Source organism: Drosophila hydei, unplaced genomic scaffold, assembly GCF_003285905.1.
Source record: "Drosophila hydei strain 15085-1641.00,03,60 unplaced genomic scaffold, DhydRS2 tig00000243-arrow-arrow-pilon, whole genome shotgun sequence".
Lineage (NCBI taxonomy): Eukaryota > Metazoa > Arthropoda > Insecta > Diptera > Drosophilidae > Drosophila > Drosophila hydei.
The window spans coordinates 1,109,084-1,132,865 of NW_022045693.1; the positions used below are offsets into that span (position 1 = coordinate 1,109,084).

Consider the following 23,782-nt stretch of genomic DNA (forward strand, 5'->3'; position numbering starts at 1 on the left):
GAAGAGAGGGGGCAGAGGGAGAGAGTGAGTAAAAACGGTAAGCAAGTTGCTGTCAATGTGAAACATGGACAACATTTTTCTGAGCGCTTTCTAATCGCAGCTCGAGCCGATAAGGCAGCCGTTAAGCTATGTGGCAAGTGTTGAGTAAGGAGTGGGGAGAGGGGAGGGGGAGGTGTATGGAATTTGTTATACACTTTCCCAGCATTTGATTTTGGCATAATTTCTCACTCGCTTGCCACATAATCGACTGCCGTTGCACTTGTTCGATTACAGCCGCAAATCAAATGGCAAACGACTTCTATACAGATGTCAATTATTTTGGCCGGCAACAAACCAAATTGCAGCTCCACTTGGAGCTGAATTGGAGCTCGGCTCGCTCGTTAGCTATGTTGCATGCCACATGGACATCAGACAACTACGTGAGGTGGCTCTTTGCGAAGTCAGTCCAGTCAGCCAAGTCAGCCAAGTCAGCCAAGTCATCCAGTCATTCCAAGTCATCTAGTCATCTAGTCATCCAATTCAAGAAAATTGCTAAGGATCGAACAACTTGCAACTTGCAGCATGCAACGTGGGGCAGCTGCAACATGGAGCTGCTTATAATTGAATGATTGCATGGCTAGGCAAAATGATTTGCTCGTCATTAACTCTCAACTACATTGGCGTTTATCTTGGGACCCCATTCGATTCAATTGATTTGCTGCCAATAGGTGTCAAAACTATTTGGCTTTCATTTTGTAATCCCCACAACTACGAACACAAAAAAATATTGGTGGCACAATATACATCTGTATATGTAAGTATTTGCAACAAATGGGGGAACGAGATGTCTGTCAAGTTCATTAAATTATTTGAAATGTTTTGTCTTTGTCAAGCCGAGTGACTTATTACAGACGCAGTTCAGAGCCTAAACAACTGATGAATGTTACGACCAACAACTGAGACAGCTGGCTAGATGCGCTGATAGACGAGTGGCAATACCCTGCGCATAATATGGGCATGTCCAAAGTAAAGCTACATTTAAAAGAGTCTTTCAGAGATAAGATTTGTCATTGGATTTCACACGGACTAACCTAAGAAGGTATTCCAAGCTACATATATAAATACTTATAAACAAAATCGGTAAAAATGACAGGACTATACAGAAATTATATATCAGTTTTACTATATTGCGATCCATGATACTGCCTAACACTGAGATATGCTCAAATATAGAGGGTATTCTTTTAAATATCTATATATATCTGATAAATATTTCATATATCAGCTTGTAGGTATTTAACTTTCGTAATCTTCTCTCGCTCTCTCTCTGTCTAATACAACTTTTTCACTACTCTACTTCTTTAGATTGAAAACATACATCTTCTCTTTTCAGTTATCAAATATATATATCTGTATATATAATAAAATAAGATAAGCTCTAAGCCAATATTCCCCGTTTTAACCCAATTTCTTTGAGGACAGGATATTCGTAGCAAAGGGGACGTTGCTTGGTGGACATGGACGTAGTAGAGAATGTGAACGTTTGACAAGAAATTTATTTAAAAGACAACTGGCAACAAATAAATTTCAAGAGAATCGTAGGCGCAGCTAGAGCCAGAGACAGAGACAGAGAGAGAGAGAGAGAGAGAGGCAGTGGTTGAGCGCAAGGCCTGAAATACATACAATTCTCGAACTTTGCGTGCAGCTGTGTGGGAGTCATCGTTCTCGTCCAGGCCTTGGTCTGAAATTCATTCATCAATGTAATCGATCAGACGTAGTTCTCTGCCCAGACATGAACTCCGACGACGACGAATCGTGTAAGCGTATGTAAATGGCTCGGTTAACAATGCGACATAAAATTTAATCAATTTATTGCGAACGAGCCATTGTCTAACGAATACTCTGGCCAAAGAGCATTTTAATTATGTCATGAAATGTGCAATGGAAACGAAGTTTGGATAGAGCCAGGTATAGAAATATATATCTATACAGAATTAATATATATTGTAGATATGTTGCAACTCTGTACTCGAGACATTTTCCATCTTCCATCTTCCATCTTTCATCTTTCATCTTTCATCTTCCATTTTTCAACTTTCATCTTCCATCTTCCATCTTCCATCTTCCATCTTCCATCTTCCATCTTCCATTTTTCAACTTTCATCTTCCATCTTCCATCTTCCATCTTCCATCTTCCATCTTCCATCTTCCATCTTCCATCTTCCATCTTCCATCTTCCATCTTCCATCTTCCATCTTCCATCTTCCATCTTCCATCTTCCATCTTCCATCTTCCATCTTCCATCTTCCATCTTCCATCTTCCATCTTCCATCTTCCATCTTCCATCTTCCATCTTCCATCTTCCATCTTCCATCTTCCATCTTCCATCTTCCATCTTCCATCTTCCATCTTCCATCTTCCATCTTCCATCTTCCATCTTCCATCTTCCATCTTCCATCTTCCATCTTCCATCTTCCATCTTCCATCTTCCATCTTCCATCTTCCATCTTCCATCTTCCATCTTCACTTCATCTTCCATCTTCCATCTTCCATCTTCCATCTTCCATCTTCCATCTTCCATCTTCCATCTTCCATCTTCCATCTTCCATTTCCATCTTCCATCTTCCATCTTCCATCTTCCATCTTCTTCCATCTTCCATCTTCCATCTTCCATCTTCCATCTTCCATCTTCCATCTTCCATCTTCCATCTTCCATCTTCCATCTTCCATCTTCCATCTTCCATCTTCCATCTTCCATCTTCCATCTTCCATCTTCCATCTTCCATCTTCCATCTTCCATCTTCCATCTTCCATCTTCCATCTTCCATCTTCCATCTTCCATCTTCCATCTTCCATCTTCACTTCATCTTCCATCTTCCATCTTCCATCTTCCATCTTCCATCTTCCATCTTCCATCTTCCATCTTCATCTTCCATCTTCCATCTTCCATCTTCCATCTTCCATCTTCCATCTTCCATCTTCCATCTTCCATCTTCCATCTTCCATCTTCCATCTTCCATCTTCCATCATCTTCCATCTTCCATTCCTTGCTCATTTCACTTCCATCTTCCATCTTCCATCTTCCATCTTCCATCTTCCATCTTCCTCTTCCAATCTTCCATCTCCATCTTCCATCTCCTCTTCCATCTTCCATCTTCCATCTTCCATCTTCCATCTTCCATCTTCCATCTTCCATCTTCCATCTTCCATCTTCCATCTTCCATCTTCCATCTTCCATCTTCCATCTTCCATCTTCCATCTTCCATCTTCCATCTTCCATCTTCCATCTTCCATCTTCCATCTTCCATCTTCCATCTTCCATCTTCCATCTTCCATCTTCCATCTTCCATCTTCCATCTTCCATCTTCCATCTTCCATCTTCCATCTTCCATCTTCCATCTTCCATCTTCCATCTTCCATCTTCCATCTTCCATCTTCCATCTTCCATCTTCCATCTTCCATCTTCCATCTTCCATCTTCCATCTTCCATCTTCCATCTTCCATCTTCCATCTTCCATCTTCCGTCTTCCATCTTCCATCTTCCATCTTCCATCTTCCATCTTCCATCTTCCATCTTCCATCTTCCATCTTCCATCTTCCATCTTCCATCTTCCATCTTCCATCTTCCATCTTCCATCTTCCATCTTCCCTCCTCCATTAATCTTTTATCTCATGTTTTCTTTGCTATTTAGTTGATTTACTGACAGTTAACTTATCTTTACCGTTAGAGTATTTATTATTTCGGCACCCGTTTGATTGCTCCATTCGTAGTTTTCCCCCTCTTCCATTGGCTACAGCCACGAGTCTAGCGACACTTTCTCTACTCGCAGTTGCAACAGAAAATTGCACAAAAAGCATAAATAAGTCGCAAGTTTTTCTGGCACGAAGCCCAAATAAATTTCAATGATAGAGGCAGGAGTTGGCGAGGAGTTGGCAAGTCGAGGAATCATCCAACAGCAGGAAAGCAGAGGGAGTTGGCTGCCTGACCAACCGTACCCACATGCTGGCTGAGTTATGACCGTGGAGCAGGACTGGAGGATACAGACACGCGTCTGCTGGTCGACTTTTCCAATTTGGAATTCGATTTGGTTCGGTCCGACAATGAAAAACAAACCGAATCATGAATTAATTGTCACTACAACACAAACATATATACGTTAAGCGTTTTGTACATTATATAACTTTACTATTAAGAGCACACACGCAAGCACGCACACACACCAAATACGCGATGGTTAAGGGGAAGGGGGAAGAGAGTACTGGGATCCTGATTAGTTTGCAGGAAATGAAGGAGAGGGAGAAGAAGTATGTCCAGAAGCTGCAGGAAATTAAAGTTAGCTGCAATTTCATTAGGGGTAAGTGGGTGATTAGGCGATAGCTCTGATAATCGATTACTTATCGATATTTAGAGTCCGCAATCGAATGCCATCGGCTGGAGGAGGAGCGCTCCGCTGTCGATCATTGGGATCACTATATACGCTGTGACGGCTTGCCACGCCCATATTTACCACCCGAAATGCGCGACTTTATTTCGAAGAGGCGCTATTATCAACACTTTTTCACGAATCAGAGCGTGGACTGGACCCTGTCCGTGGATAATCGCAGCATACTAACGCAGAATATATTCCGCACAGATCGTACCAAGGAAACGGTCAAGGAGCGGCTCAACGAGCACATAGGAGAGCAATACGAACTGGACATTACCATGTTTCTGGATACACTCAACAAGATCGACCGTATGCTCGATACGGCTATTGAAATGGAACGTGTCGACTTTGACCGTCAATTAGAGATCATGGAAGTGCGTTCAAAGCACTAATTCACATTTGTTAATTCAATTTGATAAACGGTTTCCTTCCTTAGACAAGGCACGAGATTGAAAACGAGATTGATGAATCGTTCAACCGTCTGACCTATCGCATTATACGCATGGATGGCGTCTTCATGGAGTATGTATTGCTTTAAGTACCCTAATTTTTTGCACGAGAGTATTATGTGCCTATTGGGTTGCTTAAAGGCACTGGCACCATGCGGGAAAGATATCTCCTTTATCAGCTTTCTACATAGTTACAAATGTTCTATTTAATTAGGCCCGTTTTTGTGCTGCTCTCGCTACCCTACGCCTTGACTTAGTATACCTCAATTCACAGCTCTGATGATGGCATCGTAGCCACTTGGCGTTATACTTGCCCCAGATATTCCATAGACATCTGGGCGCTGCGCGATGTGCCCATTCGGTTCGAGGAAATGCTGTAAGTATTAGACTTATTTCATATATCAATTGGTAGTAGTCGCTATCCTTAGAGCTCCGCTAATGGTCGCCGAGATGACGGCTACGTCTGTTCGTGTTCAGATGCCGCTGAGTGTGCTCCATGATTGCCTCACATTGCGTTGCATCTGGACGAATTTCGACAACTATACGCAATACGCGAAAACTTTCGATTTGGCCATACCGGAAGGCCATGTGGAGGTGGACGTCAATGCCGGCATTACGGACATCGAGGAATGCTTGGTCAACGAGTGGCTGATGCAGCTGGATGTACAAAAGGAGCTATTGGCTGTTTTGCTCGAGAAACGTGAAACCTATGAGGAAATCATGCGCGTCATCGCCGAGCGCACGGAACGTGCTCTCAAGGAGAAGAAAAACAACGACACAAGCAAGAAGACAAAGATCACTATACCTAAGGCACCCAGGGAAGCGCTGTTGGTGCCAGCAGGAATGTTGCCAGAGCCGTATCCCACATTCCTGGAACGTGAACAACAACAGTACTTGGATCTGCTCAACGATCTATACAATCCAATAAACTTCAAGTTACCCGAGGACATAGTAAGTCGAGAGTCGAGGGAAGCATGGCAATGCTTGTGTTGAGGCTGAGTGATCGATTGATTATCAAGCTTTAACAGTCTGTGGTCTGTCTTTTACTGTTGTTGGTACTTGGTGTGTTTATGATCAATTATTTAAATCAATCAATGACTTAGGGTCAAGTCTCTTTTCCTTCTTAGAGTTCAATCATTGGCAGTTCAAAAATAATTGTATCATTTTGGTAGCATTTGAAAAACAACTATTTGATATTGAAAATTTGTCCATCATTATCTATCATTTAATACCAACTTGGATCATTCGAACATGCAGGTCAATCTGAGGGAATACGTACTGCTAGGCGGCCTCTATTTAATACATTTCGTGCGTCGTCCGTTGAGTACCCATTACCAGATGTTTAACATAACGCTACACGAGGATGGACGAGCATTGCATATTAAGCACGATATTGTGGCCGACATGTATGACCCATCATATGATAGTCGATTGGATCCGAGAGCGACCAAAATAGCGACAAAACGTTCAAAGATGCTGATAGATGAAGAGAAGCGCCACACCCATATGCTCGGGGACGATGAATTGCCATATTTCTTTGTGACCATTCACATGGCACGGGAGCTGTGTCTGTGGGGAACGCCGATACCCTGTCATTACATAGATAGCATGGAGGATGTGGTATCGGATATATCATTGATTGAGGATAAAAAGGAGTCGGTAGTAGCAAAGAAAAAGAAATCAAGGACCGGCACATTTTCGAAGCAGCAGCAGGTAGTCCAGGTAATCGAAGACCCACAATTGAATCAAATTCAACGTGTCAGAAATACAACGGTCAATACGTTTCGACCTACGCTAATTGCCTTGCTAAGAACCAGCCGTAAGCTGCAGCCTGGGGAGCGTCAACTGGCGGTCGAAAATTTTAACTTGTTACAACGACTGGATCACAAGAAAATCCGACAGTTGGAACGGTATTGTGTTCCACGGATATTGTCCTCATTCAAATTCCCAATGGAAGTCAGAGAGGACCTCGAACAGCAGAGTTTTGATAATCGGCCAAAGCCGAAAAATATGTTGATCAGGCGACGCAGCATCGATACTGAGGAAACTGTCGTTATTGGCGATTTGGATTTCGATTATGAAGAACAACATGCAGCCGAAAGGGTCTATCCCGTTTTTGAAGATTTGGAGTGCATGAAGTATGTCGAGGAAGATGTGGACGGCTATGAATTTGATAAGAAAAGCATGTACGGCCTGATCGACACCTTGGACAATATCTCGACCAGATACATTGCTAGACACTTAAATATTATGAGTCAGGCTGATTTTTCGATTAAAAAAGCACCAAAAAAGGCAATAGTGCCAAATGTCGATACACGTACGGGCAGCGGGTTCGTTAAAACGAGATCAACGGTTCGAACACAGAGCAAGCACTCAGTGGTCCATGGAAGTGGAATGGGCTCATCCAATGTAACCATACTTGGAGAGCTATCGAACCGTTCTATTCAGACTGACGAACCCGAGGACCATTCAGCAGAAAATGAAGCTGAAAGTTCACAAGAGCCGGAAGTAAAAGCGGAGAAGCCCAAAGAGAGGGTCATACGCTGGACAACCAAGCATATCATTTCCCACAATTTCGATAGGGAAGCGCGTACCATGAACATCAAAACGGATCGTTTGGGCATATTTGGATTTGCCTACAAGCGCTACGAGCATTTCCCTTTTCGCAACTGGAGCCTGCAGCCCAATGAGGAAAAGTAAGATTTCTATATACATATATCCTGTATTTTATATGAACTGAATTTATTTGCGGATAGAGTACATTCTCTGTCTTTTCCTGCCTATCTCTATCTATGTTATATTTATTTATTGCATATATTGGGGAAATCTCATACCTTTCTCTCTTGCTTACTCTGTCTATTCTGTTCTCTATCTCTCTCTAAATAGCAAAGCTCGCGCTATGAGTTTTCATTTATTTTATTTTATCAAATGCTTCTTTATCTGATTTAGCAATGATGAAATTATACTGAGTGTTGATACATTTTATGCACGCGTTATACTTTACATTTCGGCTGCTGGCATTAGTGGCTATGTGACGGATATATCCTTGAATTACGTGGCACATCCGGTCAAATACTTGGAAATAAAAACTCCAATTTCTGATTATCGTGAACTGCGCCGGGTAAGTGCTCAGCAAATTTTCGGGATTCTCGATCAATATTATTGATATTTCAGCGCTTCTTTGAGAAAGGCATCAACATCTTTGCGGAAAACGACGCTTGTTTCTATATAGACAACGGCTACTTCTCGGTCAAGCACATGGCTACGGAGGATCACACGTACGATGCCATGGCTCTACATTGCAAGCTGATGAAGTTCTATCGGTGTAACTGGAATTGTTTGGCATCGCGACGTAACTTGTTGCTTGGCATGAAGAACGCCAAAGATCCTACCGATTATACTGAAGTCACAATGCGCATAACGCCCGATAATGCGACCTTTGTCGAGGTATCGGAGCTATGCTCCGACGATCTGGATGTTATAAAACTCGACTATAAGAATACGTGGCGCAACATGAGCGTAAGTCGTGATAGATCGGAGTTTTCCTATTAATGTTTGAATTGTTATAGAACTATTCGGACCTGCATCAGGCCATCAACTCAATGAATCCTTCTGCCACGGAATTGAGGAACAAGGATCCGCAGTTGCTCTTCCAGGTCAAGCGGATGCTCAACGAAATTCATGTAATGAGCTTCTCATAGAATCCAATCTGTTTTCTATCGATTTCTGTATGTTTATAAACAAGTAAAAATGTCTTGAGAGAATTATCTGTCAGTTGTGTTTATTTTAATTATATACACACAAATCGATACACAGACAAACTCACACACATGCACACCACACGGGAAAATACAATAAAACTCAAGTGAACCAAGAAATTAAAAATATTTAAAAATAAATAAGCTAAATAAAAAATGTTAAAATAATCAAGAAAAAAGTAAAAAAAAATATAAAAATCAATCATGAATATTAACAAAAAGAAGCGAAATTTAAATGTTGGCAGAAAGAACGAGAACAACGAAACTCAGCATAATAATAAATCTAATGAGTATAAGGATTATGCGTTAATCTCCAAAGAGAATTGGCAGATTCGGGAGAGCCGTCACTACCAGAGGATACAGGATGTCAAAGTGTGCCTGAGCTTTATTGCGGGTTGGTCTCGAATCTGAAAACGCTAGATTCATAATCCATAACGCTCTATCGCCTTGTTTAGACTCGATTGATGATTACAACAAGCTGCAGTACAATCAGAGTAAGGAGCAGGCCTGGCAGAGGTACGTCGACTGTGACGGCCTGCCCCGGGTGTCTGTTCCGGCTGAAATACGCACAATGCTGTCCGAGCTGAGACATTATGAGGCGTTGGAATCGCGGTCGACTGTCAATTGGGAGCTGTCTGTGGACGAGCGCTGCGTCCTCTCACAGAACATCTACCGAAAGGACTTGACACGGAAAACACTTATGCAGACCGTTCGCCCCAATATCGGAGCGTTCTACGATAAAGCTGTGGCGAATATACTCATTACCCTCGAACGCATTGTTCTCATGCTACACAACGAGCACGATATGCGCGACATCCCAAGCAGTCGGATCACAGAAATCTTAGCTGTGAGTGTTAATGCTAATGGGAATTCGATTGGAATTCAGCTTAGTTTTAATGTCGATTGAGGCAATCGAGGATTTCATTTGAATCTTCAGCTTAATTTTACCTTTGATGAAGTTGACTATAGATAGATAAGTAAGAACTTTTCAGCTCGAATTGGCATAGACTATTAGGAAGTTATATTCTCCATTATCTAAAGATTTTAAAACACGTTTTAAAGGATTGTAACTATCCCTTTGCAGTTACGTCCAGAACTGAGTCACGAAATTTATGTGTTCTTTGATAAGCTGACCTATCGCATTATTTCTGCCCCGACTGCCTACAGGACGTAAGCATGCACACATATAGATTGGAGAATAATTTAAAATAAATAGTCCTCAGGTCGTTCGAAGGGTTAACGGAAACCTATTGCTATAATTGTTCCAATTATAACTTTCAAGTCTGGTGGTTGCGCGATGTTCCCGCTCGCTTTGATTACTTTGAGTAAGCTTTGACGGCAGTGTTAGCTCCGCCTTGAATTGAAATGATTTGGCTTTGCAGACTACCCCTAATATTGGCCGTCTTGGACTGTGTGGGCATTCAGTTGCAGATACCGCTTAGTGTTTTATGTGACAATCTGACACTGCAGTGTGTGCACACGTTTTTCGATCATTTGTCGGAGGAGGCGAAAAGCTATGACCAGGCCATCGATGCCACAGCCAATAGCATTAACGGGGGCATAATGGACATTGAGGATTGTCTGATCAACGAGTGGCTGATGCAAGTGAATATTGTCGATAAAATATTGACGAAATTAGAATTTAAGAAACTGGAATACGAGGAATATGAGGAATATTTGCGGTGAGTCAGCGCAGCAATCAAATGTGGGAAACTCCGTTGAAACGACCTTAACGCCTTAGAGAGATGAGCCAAAAAGACAGTAACTCACGTTTGGATGATAAAAAGCGAAAAAGCTTTAAAAAAAGCGAAATTAAAACCAAACGCGTAGACCTTCCCCTATTGAGGAGGACTTTAAAACAGCCCGCTTCAATTCCGGAGGGTTTTTTTCCGGATCCGTTCGAACTATTTCTAGAGGAAGAAGAAAACGAGTTAAGAGATTTCCTTGATCGTTGCCTAAATCCCCGAAATTTGAATTTGACATCAGATGAGGTAATTGATGATGCGGTATCTGATGTGATATTTATAATTGGAGCTTTCATTTTTCTGCATTACAGATCAACTTACGGCAATATAATATTCTAGGCGGCGTCTATTCGATGCACTTTGTGCGCAAGCCAAAAAACACAGGTTTCGAAAAGTTTAATGTAACCCTGCACGAGGACGGACGGATACTATATACCTCGGAAGATGTGCGAGCAGTTGTGGAGAGTCCCTCTATGGAGCATCGATCTTCCGAGCATATGCATCACAAGTCTCGATTCAACTATACCCAGGCAATGGAATCACCAGAGAACATAGACTTGAAACTGACGCCAGAAGAACTTCCATATTTCTGTTTGACCTTTCGCCTGCCAGAGTTGCTGTGTCTTTTCGGGAAGCCAGTGGCATGTCAGTTCATGGAAGAGGTGGTCGAGGACGATGATGATGATATTAGTTGGATTGATTTCATAGATCAGCACAAACTGAGAAAGAAACTTAAGAAATCATCTACAAAAACAAGTTCGCTATCTAAGAAGAGTAAAATAAGTTCAAGAATTTCAGGGGGATTTGACGCGCAGCCAAACAGACCGGATACGACGCTTATAAGGCGAAAGACGATGAATGCAATGAACATCTATCGTCCCTCTATTATAAGTACATTTCGTATGAACGCTCCGCCTAGCTCGAGCCCGGTCGGCGTCTATTTGACTGACTTCTATGTGCAAGGCAAGCCCCTGACCCCGCTTCAAGTTCATGAATTGGCGCGATACTGCTTACCCCGTATGTTATCCTCATTCAAATTTCCGTTGGATTTCCGCTTGGAGCAAACCGAAGAAGTAGAAGATAAGGTTGAACGCGGCTGCACACTTGTGCGTCGACAGAATATCGAGACCAAGGAGCCACCCGCAGCACGCACCAATGTACCGGAGCATTTTAGCTTCGAGATGCAGGCAGACCCCGAAAGGATTTTCCCCATTTTTGATCATCGGGAGCAAGTGAAATGCACAAGCGATAGGCTCGCTGCCGATTCGGACACACATGGGACGGGCGAGCATAACAAGATCTCCATATGTGGGCTACTCAACACCCTCGATGGAATCGAAGATCAGTACGCGTCACGATGCCAGGCACTAATGAGTCAGACGTTTGGCACTAGAGCATTACGATTAGCGCAATCGGAAATTCAAAATAATTTATTCAATATTCGGTCTAAGACCGGAAGTCGCAGCAGCAAATTAGTTGCACCTTCAAGGTCCGGGCGCTTATTTCACATGAGTCACATGACTAACGAGACACACATTAACCGGGAACATAGCAGCGACACAGCCAGCATTTCGTCCAACGATTCTCATCACTTCAGAAAACCACCTAAGGAGAGCGTGAGGCAAAAAAAAGAGCCAGACAAGGTTAAGCACTGGACCACGAAATACATAAAACACACCGAATTCTTACCGGAATCTTGCACGTTTAAGATTCGGACAGATCGATTGGGCGTCTTTGGGTTTGCTTACAAGTGCTACGAGCACTTCCCCTTCCAAGATTGGACCTTAAAGTGTAACTCAGAGAAGTAAGTGAAGTTCCTTAAACTAAGTACGACAGACTACTCTTAATATTCCTGGCCGGCTCAGGCTAAGGCTATTTTGACTATGACTAAATTTCATTAAACTCAACCTCATCTACTTATTCAGCAACAACGAGATCATCTTTACACTGGACACGTGTCATGTGCGCGTGATTTTGTTTATAACCAATGCGGGCATCCGGGGCTATGCGACAAAAATAACTAAGGAATATGTAGCCAACCCGATTAAGTATGTGGAGCTCAAAGAGCCCACATCAGACTTTAGCAAGCTGCGCAGGGTAAGCCAACGAGCATCTAAAATGATCTTATATATGATATAAATATATGATATTAATAAGATCTTTGATTGAAAAATAATACCTAGATATCTATGCCTAATAGAGTATTTCTGTTATCCATTTTCCTGTAGCACTTCTCCGAGAATAACATCAATATATTTGCAGCGAACGATGCCTGCTTCTATATTGAAAAGGGTTACTTCTCCCAAAAGCATCTGGCAACTGAGATGCATGTGTACGATGCCTTTGCCATACACTGTAAGATGATAAAGTTCTATCGCTGCGATTGGAATCGGTTGGCAATTCGTCGGAATATATTGCTCTGTCTTCGCAATCCCAAAGATCTGAACGATGGTGCGGATGTAACGATACGTGTGACGCCCGATAACTCAACCTTTGTAGAGGTCTCTGAGGCATGTCTGGATACGACCGACACATATAAGTTGAACTATCAGCTCACGTGGCGAAATATTGGTGTATGTATTTAGTTACAGTTACCTAAAAGAGATATCTATATCCATAAACTATGTCTTTCCCTCACTCTCTTCTTCTTTCTTCTAGATTTACTCGGATGTGCATCAGCTGATCAACTCGATGTATCCACAGGCAACAGAAGCGAGAAATCGCGATCCCAAGCTGATTCACTACATACGAACACTCTTCAAGGAGATCAGACCTTTAAGCTTCTCCTAGATGGGGATAGATGGGGATGGATGTTGATGAGATGCTGTTTCCATATGCACATTTAACGAAAATGCATATGCTTCTCCAATTGAATTCAATTAAAACCAATTTGTAAGCAACTTTCTTTCCACTTGAACTTCTTTGCGAAATTCTTCCACAGTTGAAACTCAACTGCATCGAATCGGTTTGTTCGGGGTGGTCTTTCGATACAGCTTATATAAGAACTATAGTCAAGTTCTAGCCAATGCTATTTTGTAAACTCATTTGATTAGTTACTGTCAATGGCGCTGGTATTCGTGTTATATTTCGCACTAATGCAGCTGGCACTCAGTCCATTCACTCAGGCTGAGGGTCATGCCGGGGTTGAAGCTGAGGCTGAGGCTGATGCTGAGAATTTCCCGAATTTGAAAAGTATTGTGATGCCGCTTGCAATAAATCGTGTTGTCGGTGGTGAAGCAATAACGATTCAGAAGGTCGGCGGATATATACTTGCATTGCGATATGACGGCGATTTCATTTGTGGGGGCTCCTTATTGAGAGATCTTGTTGTTTTATCAGCGGCTCATTGCTTCTTGGGTCGCACCGACAAATCACTGTGGATCGTCGAGGGCGGCGTCTCTCGTCTAAACGAGGATGGCGTCAAGGTCCAGTTGAAGGACTATGTAGTGCCCGCAGCGTTCACGGAACGTGAGATGAATATGGACGTGGCTGTGGTTTTGCTATCGGATCCGTTGAATGGCCCAAATATTGCAACAATTCCACTGTGCAAAACTAGTTTGGTACCGGGCTTGAAGCTTACCGTCTACGGCTGGGGTCTATCCGACCCAGATGGCACCTATCCGCATCAACATCTGAGAGCCGTCTCGGTACCCGTCATCAAGAAGAAGGACTGCAAGAATACCTACAGGAGCTCAAGTGAGTTCCATTCCAATCAGTTACCCTTGGTCATCTCAATTTACTCTTCACCCTCTTATCTATTTACAGTTACGATAACCGATAGCATGTTTTGTGCCGGCGTTTTGGGTAAGAAGGATGCGTGCACCTTCGATTCGGGCGGTCCGTTTGTTTACGCGAACTCTCATGGAGGAAGAGAGCTATGTGGCATTGTCTCTTTTGGCATTGGCTGTGCCAGCCCCAAGTATCCGGGCGTCTACACGGACGTTAACTATATCAAACCATTTATTTTGGCAACCATAAAAAATTTTGGTGTATTAGATTAAGGCGAGCGCTGCAAGTGCTGATGGACAGCCCTAATGCAGTGGCTCAGAGTTCATTATTAAATTCTATTCAATTAGTATACTGACTTTACTTTGTATAATGGACGTGAGTATAGCAAAATTCTACATATGTGGAAGCAGAAAGCTGAGAAGGATACAGTAGTTCTGTCTGATCTAAGCTGACTTTTATCGCATCTAGAAGACAATCTTATGTTTTGATAGCACAAACTTTCCCCTTCTGACACAGTTGGAATTATTGAACTTTATTTAGTCATTCCTCGACTTTTGCCTTTGCTGCTTGAATCGCAAACACGCTATGAAACAAGCCTTTGCTGTTGCTTTAATTGTTGTCATTATTTGCATCTTGGATGAAAGTTTCGCGCCCCACTTTGGGGCATTGCGTGCTCTGGTAGTGGCAGCGGCAGCTCCTTGCTGATCATTGACTGATTCCAATAATTGATTGCAAGGAGTCCTGGCTCCGTTGCCTGCCAGCCTGAAGGCACAATTTTAGAAACGATGCTCGCACGACGAACTTTTACCCAAGTCTCTGCCTTGCAAACAAGCAAAAAATGTAAATTAGCTGACCAAAGTCAAAGAGAGAGAGAGAATGAGAGAGAGGGCGAGAGAGAGGAGAGTGTATCAAAATTTATTGTTGCATGACTGACGGCCTTTCGTCTTCATTCGAATTAGTTTAATAATACAATTAATTGTTATTTATAGCTTCCTCTCAGACTGAGCGCTCTATCGTCGAGGATAAACCAAATCAAAGACCTCTTAAATGATTGTTTATAGCACGCAACGCAATTTTTGAGATAGCTTCTAACTGTTTTTGAAATACTTGAACAAAATATTGGGAGTATAAGCAAAGAACTTGAATACAGTGTATAAAGTAGCGGAATTTCTTTTGTATAAATATTTTTAGCTTCGTAAACTTAAGATTTTTGTATAGTCTTAGGAAATACCTTCGTCTCAAAGCCAAACAGTTTTCCCTAGATACAATACTCTATAAGGTTAATACACTTAATGAAGCGGTTGGCTTAGGTCAAGCTCACCTTGAACTCTTAAGTCTGACTAACTTAAATTGAGTCAAGTTTTAAACTTAGCTAAGGCCTAGCTTGCAGTCTTAACAAACATTTTCAGATAATAAAAGGATTTCTTAGTCGTCCAGGAACGTAATATATATTCAAGTTCTTGCTCCAGGCCCAGTAAGCGCTCTTAAAAGTGATCTGCGACACCATTTGGTACAGCTTAAATATGTCAAAGCTGGTGCAGCTGTGGTCCACCCAAGAAATATTTGTCTATATTAAAAGCTTTGGCTGGCATCTTTGATACAACCCTTTATAGGATGCTTGGCTAGCCAAATTCCTGACATATTTAAGGCCCTCAAGTATCAGCTGCTCAACGGGATGTCGACAGGCAACAACATAAATATATATATATGTCGGATTAGTGTTACTTTCCATTGCGTTAGCGCAGTGAGTTTCGGTCGCACTCGAGTTTTAACAAAGACTGACTCGAGACGCACAATTCTTGTGCGTGTCTTCCACCGAACCACACTCGGCGACAGCGACAGAACGCTGTCGCCCCGCTAAAACGGGACTTTACCAAACTACAAAACTTAGGCAACCAATCACATAATGTTGCAGTTATGTTTCTACGAAAATGCTCGAAGACGCACCAATATATATGAAGTGTGACCTTCAAACATATTACCAGCACGCGCCGGCAAGGCGCCTATACATTTCTACTACCTACTCTCCGACACGGCCATCCTGACCATAACACGACCTCGTGTAATTCCCCAAAAATGTTTTACTGCAGAAATCGTTTTGTTCATAAATTATCGAATAGAATTTAACATTAACATTTTCCCTACAACTTTACTAATTACAACTACATCATTTTAGCTTCAACTTTTACTTTCTTCCAGAATTTTAATTTCATCTCTTTGTATCATTCTTAAATTTATAAAATTCTTCTTTAAATTAATTTAACTTTCTTGATTTTTTTTTTTCTTCTTTTTTTTTTTTTTAATTTTTATTTATTTATTTATTTATTACCATAAACCCAACTGGTTTCGATTTTCATCATCTTATGCGCCACACGCCATGATCAAAACATTTGTTTTGCACTTGTGCTTGCATTATGACATTCTTTAAGTTTTATAACTAGCCTTTCAGGCATCCATACTGTCTCTTTCAACAGTTTCGATCATTCCATTACTGTCTCTTTCAACAGTTTCTTTTTCAATCATTCCATTACTGTCTCTTTCAACAGATTCTTTTCCAATCATTCCATTACTGTCTCTTTCAACAGATTCTTTTCCAATCATTCCATTACTGTCTCTTTCAACAGATTCTTTTCCAATCATTCCATTACTGTCTCTTTCAACAGTTTCTTTTATATCAATACTGTCTCTTTCAACAGTTTCTTTTTCATTATCATTTAAAGCCTCTTCACTACTTTCTAGTTCAACTGATACATACTCCTCTGGTAATTTTCGTATCTCTTCGTGAGCATACTTGTACTTTCTGTTATTTGTCAATGATCTAAGGATATATCTATCTCCGTCTAACAATTCAGCTATTTGCAACGGTCCTCTAAACTTTGGGCTTAACTTTGTTTGATGCCTTTCTTCACTCTTCAACAACACAAAATCTCCTACTTTGTATCCAACAACCTTAGCCTTGGTTTTATCAAAGTGCGCTTAGTATATGCTGCCGCTGCTGATATATTTTGCACCGCTCAAGCTCTTGATTCTGCCAAATCAACCTCTTGTGTCATGTCGCATAGTGAAAGCAACCCCAACGGTCGAGCAATCTCATCCAATGCATCCTAAGACCCTTACATAAATTTCCGAAAATATGACGCCAATCCAATAAATTGTCTTAAAGCAGAGACCGACAGCACTAATATCGTAATCCAAAAATTGGACAGATGACTTTAAGAAGAAACACTTTGTAATGATAATCCAGCCTCCGTAGGAACATTTAACACAATGTGTTTGCCAGATCTCCTAAAGCCTGTATAACTAATCGTTGAAAGACAGAAGGTTCGTTTCGAAGTCCGAATGGCATAGATAAAAATTCGTACTGTCCATCTGGTGTCACAACGCGGCATACTCAATAGAATCTGCATGTAAGGGAATTTGATAGTATCCGCTAGCCATATCCAAACATGTAAAATAATAAACTCCTTGAAGTCTATTTATTTGATCGTTTATAAGTGGAAACGGGTATCTATCAGCCACAGTGTTTGAGTTTAATTGTCTATAATCAACACAGAGCCTATCCGAACCATTTTTTTTTTTTTTTTTTTTTTTTTTTTTTTTTTTTTTTTTTTTTTTTTTTTTACCAATAATATGGGGCTAGCATAAGGTGAACAGCTGGGTCTAATTATGTTGCACGCAGTAGTTCTTCGACTTTATTTCGAACTAATTCTCTTTCACATGGACTCAGTCGATATGGTCTCCTGTTATAAAAGAATCTGAGTAGTTTGTCAACAGTGACTGCAACTTTATTTTATCTGTCCCCTCAAGTTCAGTATCCATTTCGGTTAACTCATTGCCGGTACATAAATTAACTATTTTAGTTCTTACGATCTTAAATTGATTTGATGAGACGACAATATCAAAACCCTGATTTAGTATTTCTCGCCCAATAACAATTTCGCTTTGCATTTGAACTGTTGCCTATGCCTTTTAACATAACAATATTCGTAAATCGTTTACCAGAAAATTTTTTTACTTATCTTTTCTTTCGTCAGTGAGCACTCCGCACCAGAATCGAAGGTTATTTCGAAAACTTGTCCTCTATGGTCCAGATATCCCTTGGGTACTGCAACCTACACTGTTCCACTCGTTTTTCCCGGTTGAATGTTATGTTCTTGTCAGCTTCCTTCCTTGTACACTGAGTGGATATGTGACCCAACTCTCCGCACTTGTAGCAAGTTACACTTGATTTCTCAAGATGATGGACGTCTTGCCTGCCATGTCGTTCCTTGCCATCTGTAAACGGGTCTCGTTGCGTCCTGAGTCGACAATCAATCATTTTATGGCCCAGTTTGCCGCAAAAATGGCACTCTATCGATGATTGTTTTTGTCTTTTTGGATGAATGTCAGTTTGTTGCTCCATAGGTCCACCTCTTCTTTTAGCAAAAGTGAACGCCTTCAGTTCGGACTGCAACTCGCTTCTGGTTCGAATATTTGATGTGAAGCTTAAACGCTGCAGGCGAGCATCAAAACTTGCCAGCAACGCAAGAGTCACAGACACGGCGATTTCTTCTGTTTCCATTTGGCGCCATTTCGTCGATAGTTCTGTAACCATGCGGCTTGCGTGAACTGCAAGATTCTCGCCGTCAGCCGGTCGACTTGACAACATGTTTAGAAACACGGCAGCTGGTGTTTCTATAGTGTCAAAACGCTGGATGAAAAGTTCTTTAAACTCGATCCAGGTGATATTTGCGTAGCACACATGAGAAAGCCATTGAGAAGCGCTTCCCTCTAGTGCTGTACTTAGGGCCACGACCAGTGCACCGCCTTTTAATGAATTTTCTTGTAGAATAATTTCTACAGTGGTACACCACGATGAAGCCTTGGCGCCTGCGATGTCTGGGTTAAATTTCGGCAGTTGCACCGATTTGCTCTGTCCTACGTCAGATGCCGTTGTTTGTAAAGCTTGCACAAGTTCAATTAGATTTTTATTCTGCAACTCCATGATGGTACGCCATGGTCCATCTAATGTTGTAGGTGAAGGGCCAGATCCCACTTCTGATGTCGGATTAGTGTTACTTTCCATTGCGTTAGCGCAGTGAGTTTCGGTCGCACTCGAGTTTTAACAAAGACTGACTCGAGACGCACAATTCTTGTGCGTGTCTTCCACCGAACCACACTCGGCGACAGCGACAGAACGCTGTCGCCCCGCTAAAACGGGACTTTACCAAACTACAAAACTTAGGCAACCAATCACATAATGTTGCAGTTATGTTTCTACGAAAATGCTCGAAGACGCACCAATATATACATATGAAGTGTGACCTTCAAACATATTACCAGCACGCGCCGGCAAGGCGCCTATACATTTCTACTACCTACTCTCCGACATATACATATATACATATATATATATGTGTATATATAGAAGACACTGCGGTCTGCGTGTCTGACAGGTTGTCCCCGGTTGGGTTTTCCTTTTTCCTGGCTGCGTTCGAGTTGGCATTAAGTTTATTTATCTGCTTTTAAACGGCATGCATACGCTTGCAATATAACTCCCGATGTCATGTAATGTGCACCAGAAACAAAGGCAACATAATGTAGCAAGCAGCCCCTCCATCGAGGGGCTGGGCTCGTAACCACAGATAGTACGACTACCATTTACTAGCCTCATAAATTTATGGCACATTGTGAGTGAGTCTGGCCAGAGAGTCTTCCTGGCTCCCAGCGGAGACGACTGTAGGATTTCGGTAGTCGGCAAGTCGGTAACATAACATGCAAGCTGGCACCTACGGTGCAGCGAACCTCAATCTCGCAAGATTTACACATGACTCCTCATTGTAGCTGGCAAAAAGAAAAATATAAATAAAATATTGAACAGAGAGAGAGAGAGAGAGGGAGCAGAATGCATTTAGCTGACACGCTGTGTGTGGACGATTCATATAACCAGACAATCAGACATATCGAATCGCATCTACTATGCGGCGTTAGTTAGACTCTTCAAGAGTCAGCTTCGCTTTGTTAATTAATGAAACACATAATCAAACAGCGGGCAATAAAGAAACAAAGAAAGAACGAAAGACAGAGAGAGAGAGAGAGAGAGAGAGAGGGATAGGCATAGAGCGTGAGTTTGTCTACAACAAACTGGTTCGCTGCACAGTTTCTAAAGAAATGCTGAAATACTTACTTGCAGTGCGCAGGTAACAACAGGCAACGAACCAACAAGTAGAAATGCTCTAGGCGGGCAATGAACGACTAGAAGATACTGCGCATTTAACTGATGCTTGAATAAATAGAGCAAGAGCAGCAGCTATGCTAGTTAGGCAAAGAGAATCGAGTTTTGATGCATTTTAATTATTTATAAATCTCAAATACTTGAAGTTGCATTTATGTAAAATTCTTAGCATTTTCATATACCCATCAGATGAGTGTGTATACCAAAAATTAAGTGGTTTATAGAAATGGAAGTGTACAAAAATGCTGGATGAGTTCTTGCTATATGAGAGTTATCTTCAATGGATCAATGTATCTATCAGCTGACCTGACAGGCTAAGTTCTAGCATGCATAGTATTATTAAATATTATATATATAAATATCAATCATTGCCTATCTTGAACATGAAGTGATCTGTCTCAAAGCCACACTAAAAACCCAGCTAACCCTTCTTTAATCACAAGCAAGGGCTGGGTATATAAAACATATATTGAAGAGTTGTCAAACACTTGATCAATAGCGGCAGTCTCTGTGTGTTGCTGCGTGTCTCACAGATAGATTTTATTGTGCAGCGCCGAAGTGTTTGCACAACTTAAAAGCCAATAAAATTTGTTGTTAATTGCTTTGGTAAATTGAAAAAATTAGGGTGTTTTTTTTTGGGAACCAGCCAAGCAGCGAGTGAGAGGGCGATAGAACTGTGCGTAGTTTGTAGTCCTCTATTTGGCCAACAAATTAGCCAGCCACATTTAATGACCTTTCAAGAGCCGCTGACAAACCAAAGAAAAAGAAAACGAGAAAAACCCAAAAAACTAGACAAATCGAAACTTAAAATTAATCCGCTTAAATGTAATTTAAGTTAGGCAGAGTCTAAGCCTCAGTAAGAGGCAAGAAAGAGAGAGCGAGATAGGTAGAGACCTAAAAATCGTTTAATTAAAGTTCAACAAAAGTTGTAAAAACGATTTCATGCCGCGTTGAATCAACAAATTGTAAACTTCACCAAAGCGCCAAAGAGTGTCTAGGGTGGGGCAGGGGCAGGGGCAGGGGGCAGCGTTCAGGGTACAGGGTGAAGGGGTTCTTCCATTATTTGTACTTATTTAAGTGCTTGATCATGCTGATATCATCACCTGGCAGCATTTCTTTGTGCCTGAGCGTTGCCTTCAATGCAATTAGCCTCCGCGAACGCCAGGTGGTCTCTTCTTCTTAACCTTCTTCTTCTTAGCAGCAGCGAAACTCAAATCTAACAAAAATCTCAAATCGAAAATCTGTTACAAAAAAAAAAATGGTGAAACGAAATTTATATATTATATATGGGAGCAGCATCAAAACAGCAAAAGAAGTTGTTCAAGTCGAACTAAGTATGCGCTTCTATGCGATTCTCAAATGATTATGAAGTAAAGCAAGCTCAAGAAACGTTATTAAATTCCATGTGGAGTAAACTTGCACTGGCAGCGCTTCTCTATGCGATTTTCATTGCTTTGTACTAAACAGTGTGATTAGGTTAGCTTATACAGCATCTACCTTTCTATGCGAGTCTCAAGTCACTTGGAGCTTGAGCTGATTTTCTCTGTGACTATTACAATAGAAATAAGCTGAATACGGGCTGTAAGCCAATATAAAACATTTCATTGTGCAAGAAGCTTAACTATTCCTACTCTTCTCTGTGCTCCTCAAAGTCCACATTTTCATTATACAGTTTAAGTAACTTTAAATAGGCCAAAACAATTCCCACAAATCAATATGCTCGCTGTGTAGCGCATTGTACGTCGTGTTGACAGTTATTGATCGATGTTATCGATGGGAATACAATGTTGAAATTAATTTTGATTGCGCCTCCAATGCAGGCTCTCAATAAACTTGTACTGGCAATTGGCTGAAACACGTATAATTTACGTACATTTGAGGCTTTAAGAGTCTTCCTAATGGGCAGTGGGCGACGTGTGGCATACGTTAAGCAGGCCATGCCACAGAGGCTGCCTTTCCCATCAGCTGGAGCTGGAGCTGCGGCCGAGGCTGAGGCTGAGGCACAGTTCAATTGTTCCACTAAATATCTTGACACTGACTAATTCGGCAGCCATTAATCTCTCGGCTGCTTAGTGTCGGTGGCCATCAATATGCGCATCAAATATGGAAAAGGAAACACGTTCCGCTCTTCTAGATCAAACTGATGAATGTGGCCACAGTGGCCGTGTTTTGTGGCACGCTTGGGGGTTGCCTATACAACTCAGATGGGTTACTTAGTCAGGCAGTCTGTCTAGCTGTCTATCTGTCAGTGGAGTCATTCAGAGTAGAAGTCGAACTTTCTACCATTTATACGACTAGTTTATGCATCTGCTTCCTTCCCTTCTCTGCGATTCTCCACCAGCTATACGTCACTCAATCAGAATCTCCACAGCTTGAACTCTTCTGTGCAAATCTCAAGCATTCATATGACTTACTTCATAGTCAATCCGTTAGACAGTCACTCAAAAATATGTCTGGCCACAATTGCTCTTGCCACAAGCCAGGCCGCCTTGCCGCACTTCGTGCTGTTGCATGACTACCGGACATCATTTTTGCCTATGCTCAACGAAAACTGAAGCAACCAAAAGAAATGAACACGTCGAAGGCTTTGGCGCACGCGCACAGTCGTTGACTTTGCCGTGGCCCCCTTGCCACATTGCCCCGTTGTGACTGCCACCCACTCGCTGTGGCAGCCGCAGGGCGAACGTTTTCGATTAAGCAGGCAGCTGCAGCGTGTGCCAGTCGAGCGGCGCAGCGCCAACTGAAGTGCAACGCAAAGCTAAAAACTAGCAACCAGATCAGGAGTGGGGGCTGGAGAAAACAGAAGAGCAGGCAGGGCAGGGCAGGGGCTGGAGCTCAACCAACGCCTTCGGTTTACATTTTACAATCCTAACAAGGTTTAGGCCAGCGCGATAAAACGCGGCTATGTCTTGTGCAGGCCAGGCCAGGCCCGGCCAAGCCAGCAGGACTAGAAACTCCAATCCACTTCACTCCACTCGGTCCAACAACAAGGCAGTGGCACATGCCCTCCCAACCACAGCAGCTATGCAAACACACACACACACAAATAGGGGGACCACAAATACACACACACAAACACAGCTCAAGTTGCGCTGTTAGTCACTAGAAAATGCACGACTGCATGATATCCTGTATCCTGTATTTAGCTGTAAACTATTTACCGTAAATTTTTCATTCTCTTCTGTTTTATTTAGAAATTGGAAATTCTATGTCCTTTGCCTTAACAAACTGAAAGATGATACTTATCGTTTTTTTAGATGAGAATATACCCACTACAATGCTTACACGTGCACAGGGTATTAAAAATTGCACATTAAAAATGAAGCATGCGGAGCAACGAGGCTGGTTAACACAGGCATTTGGGAGAGCGTAAGACGCGGGCGAGCAGGCGGGCAGACGATGGTAGACGATGTCTTTTTTCTCCAGTTGGCAGAACAAGGTTAGCCGCAGGGCCAGGGCAGCGAGAGAGGGACAGATGGAA

At 42.0% G+C, this 23,782-nt stretch overlaps 3 protein-coding genes across 5 annotated transcripts; all 3 read left to right on the forward strand.

The window, feature by feature from the left end:
- The first annotated feature begins 4,162 nt into the window (after positions 1-4,162).
- On the forward strand, positions 4,163-8,622 carry LOC111592976. Of its 2 annotated transcripts, XM_030223623.1 has the most exons (9): positions 4,163-4,334; positions 4,389-4,780; positions 4,843-4,928; positions 5,130-5,231; positions 5,284-5,806; positions 6,113-7,551; positions 7,805-7,976; positions 8,030-8,374; positions 8,425-8,622. In XM_030223623.1, exons 1-9 carry the CDS (start codon positions 4,211-4,213, stop codon positions 8,554-8,556), a joined length of 3,315 nt encoding a protein of 1,104 aa, XP_030079483.1. In that variant the 5' UTR covers positions 4,163-4,210; the 3' UTR covers positions 8,557-8,622. The 2 variants fall into 2 exon arrangements, with proteins under 2 accessions (XP_030079483.1, XP_030079484.1); XM_030223624.1 differs by lacking the exons at positions 4,163-4,334; positions 4,389-4,780; positions 4,843-4,928 and having other exon boundaries at positions 5,127-5,231; positions 5,271-5,806.
- Positions 8,623-8,770: 148 nt separating this feature from the next.
- On the forward strand, positions 8,771-13,254 carry LOC111592963. Of its 2 annotated transcripts, XM_023305453.2 has the most exons (10): positions 8,771-9,007; positions 9,069-9,460; positions 9,698-9,783; positions 9,837-9,938; positions 9,996-10,295; positions 10,355-10,604; positions 10,670-12,162; positions 12,284-12,455; positions 12,587-12,931; positions 13,017-13,254. In XM_023305453.2, exons 1-10 carry the CDS (start codon positions 8,818-8,820, stop codon positions 13,146-13,148), a joined length of 3,462 nt encoding a protein of 1,153 aa, XP_023161221.2. In that variant the 5' UTR covers positions 8,771-8,817; the 3' UTR covers positions 13,149-13,254. The 2 variants fall into 2 exon arrangements, with proteins under 2 accessions (XP_023161221.2, XP_023161222.2); XM_023305454.2 differs by lacking the exon at positions 13,017-13,254 and having other exon boundaries at positions 12,621-12,810.
- Positions 13,255-13,397: 143 nt separating this feature from the next.
- LOC111592964 (seminase) lies at positions 13,398-14,381 on the forward strand. Its single transcript, XM_023305456.2, has 2 exons — positions 13,398-14,054; positions 14,124-14,381. The coding sequence occupies exons 1-2, from the start codon at positions 13,421-13,423 to the stop codon at positions 14,357-14,359; spliced, it is 870 nt and encodes a 289-aa protein (XP_023161224.1). The 5' UTR covers positions 13,398-13,420; the 3' UTR covers positions 14,360-14,381.
- The last annotated feature ends 9,401 nt before the right edge of the window (positions 14,382-23,782 follow it).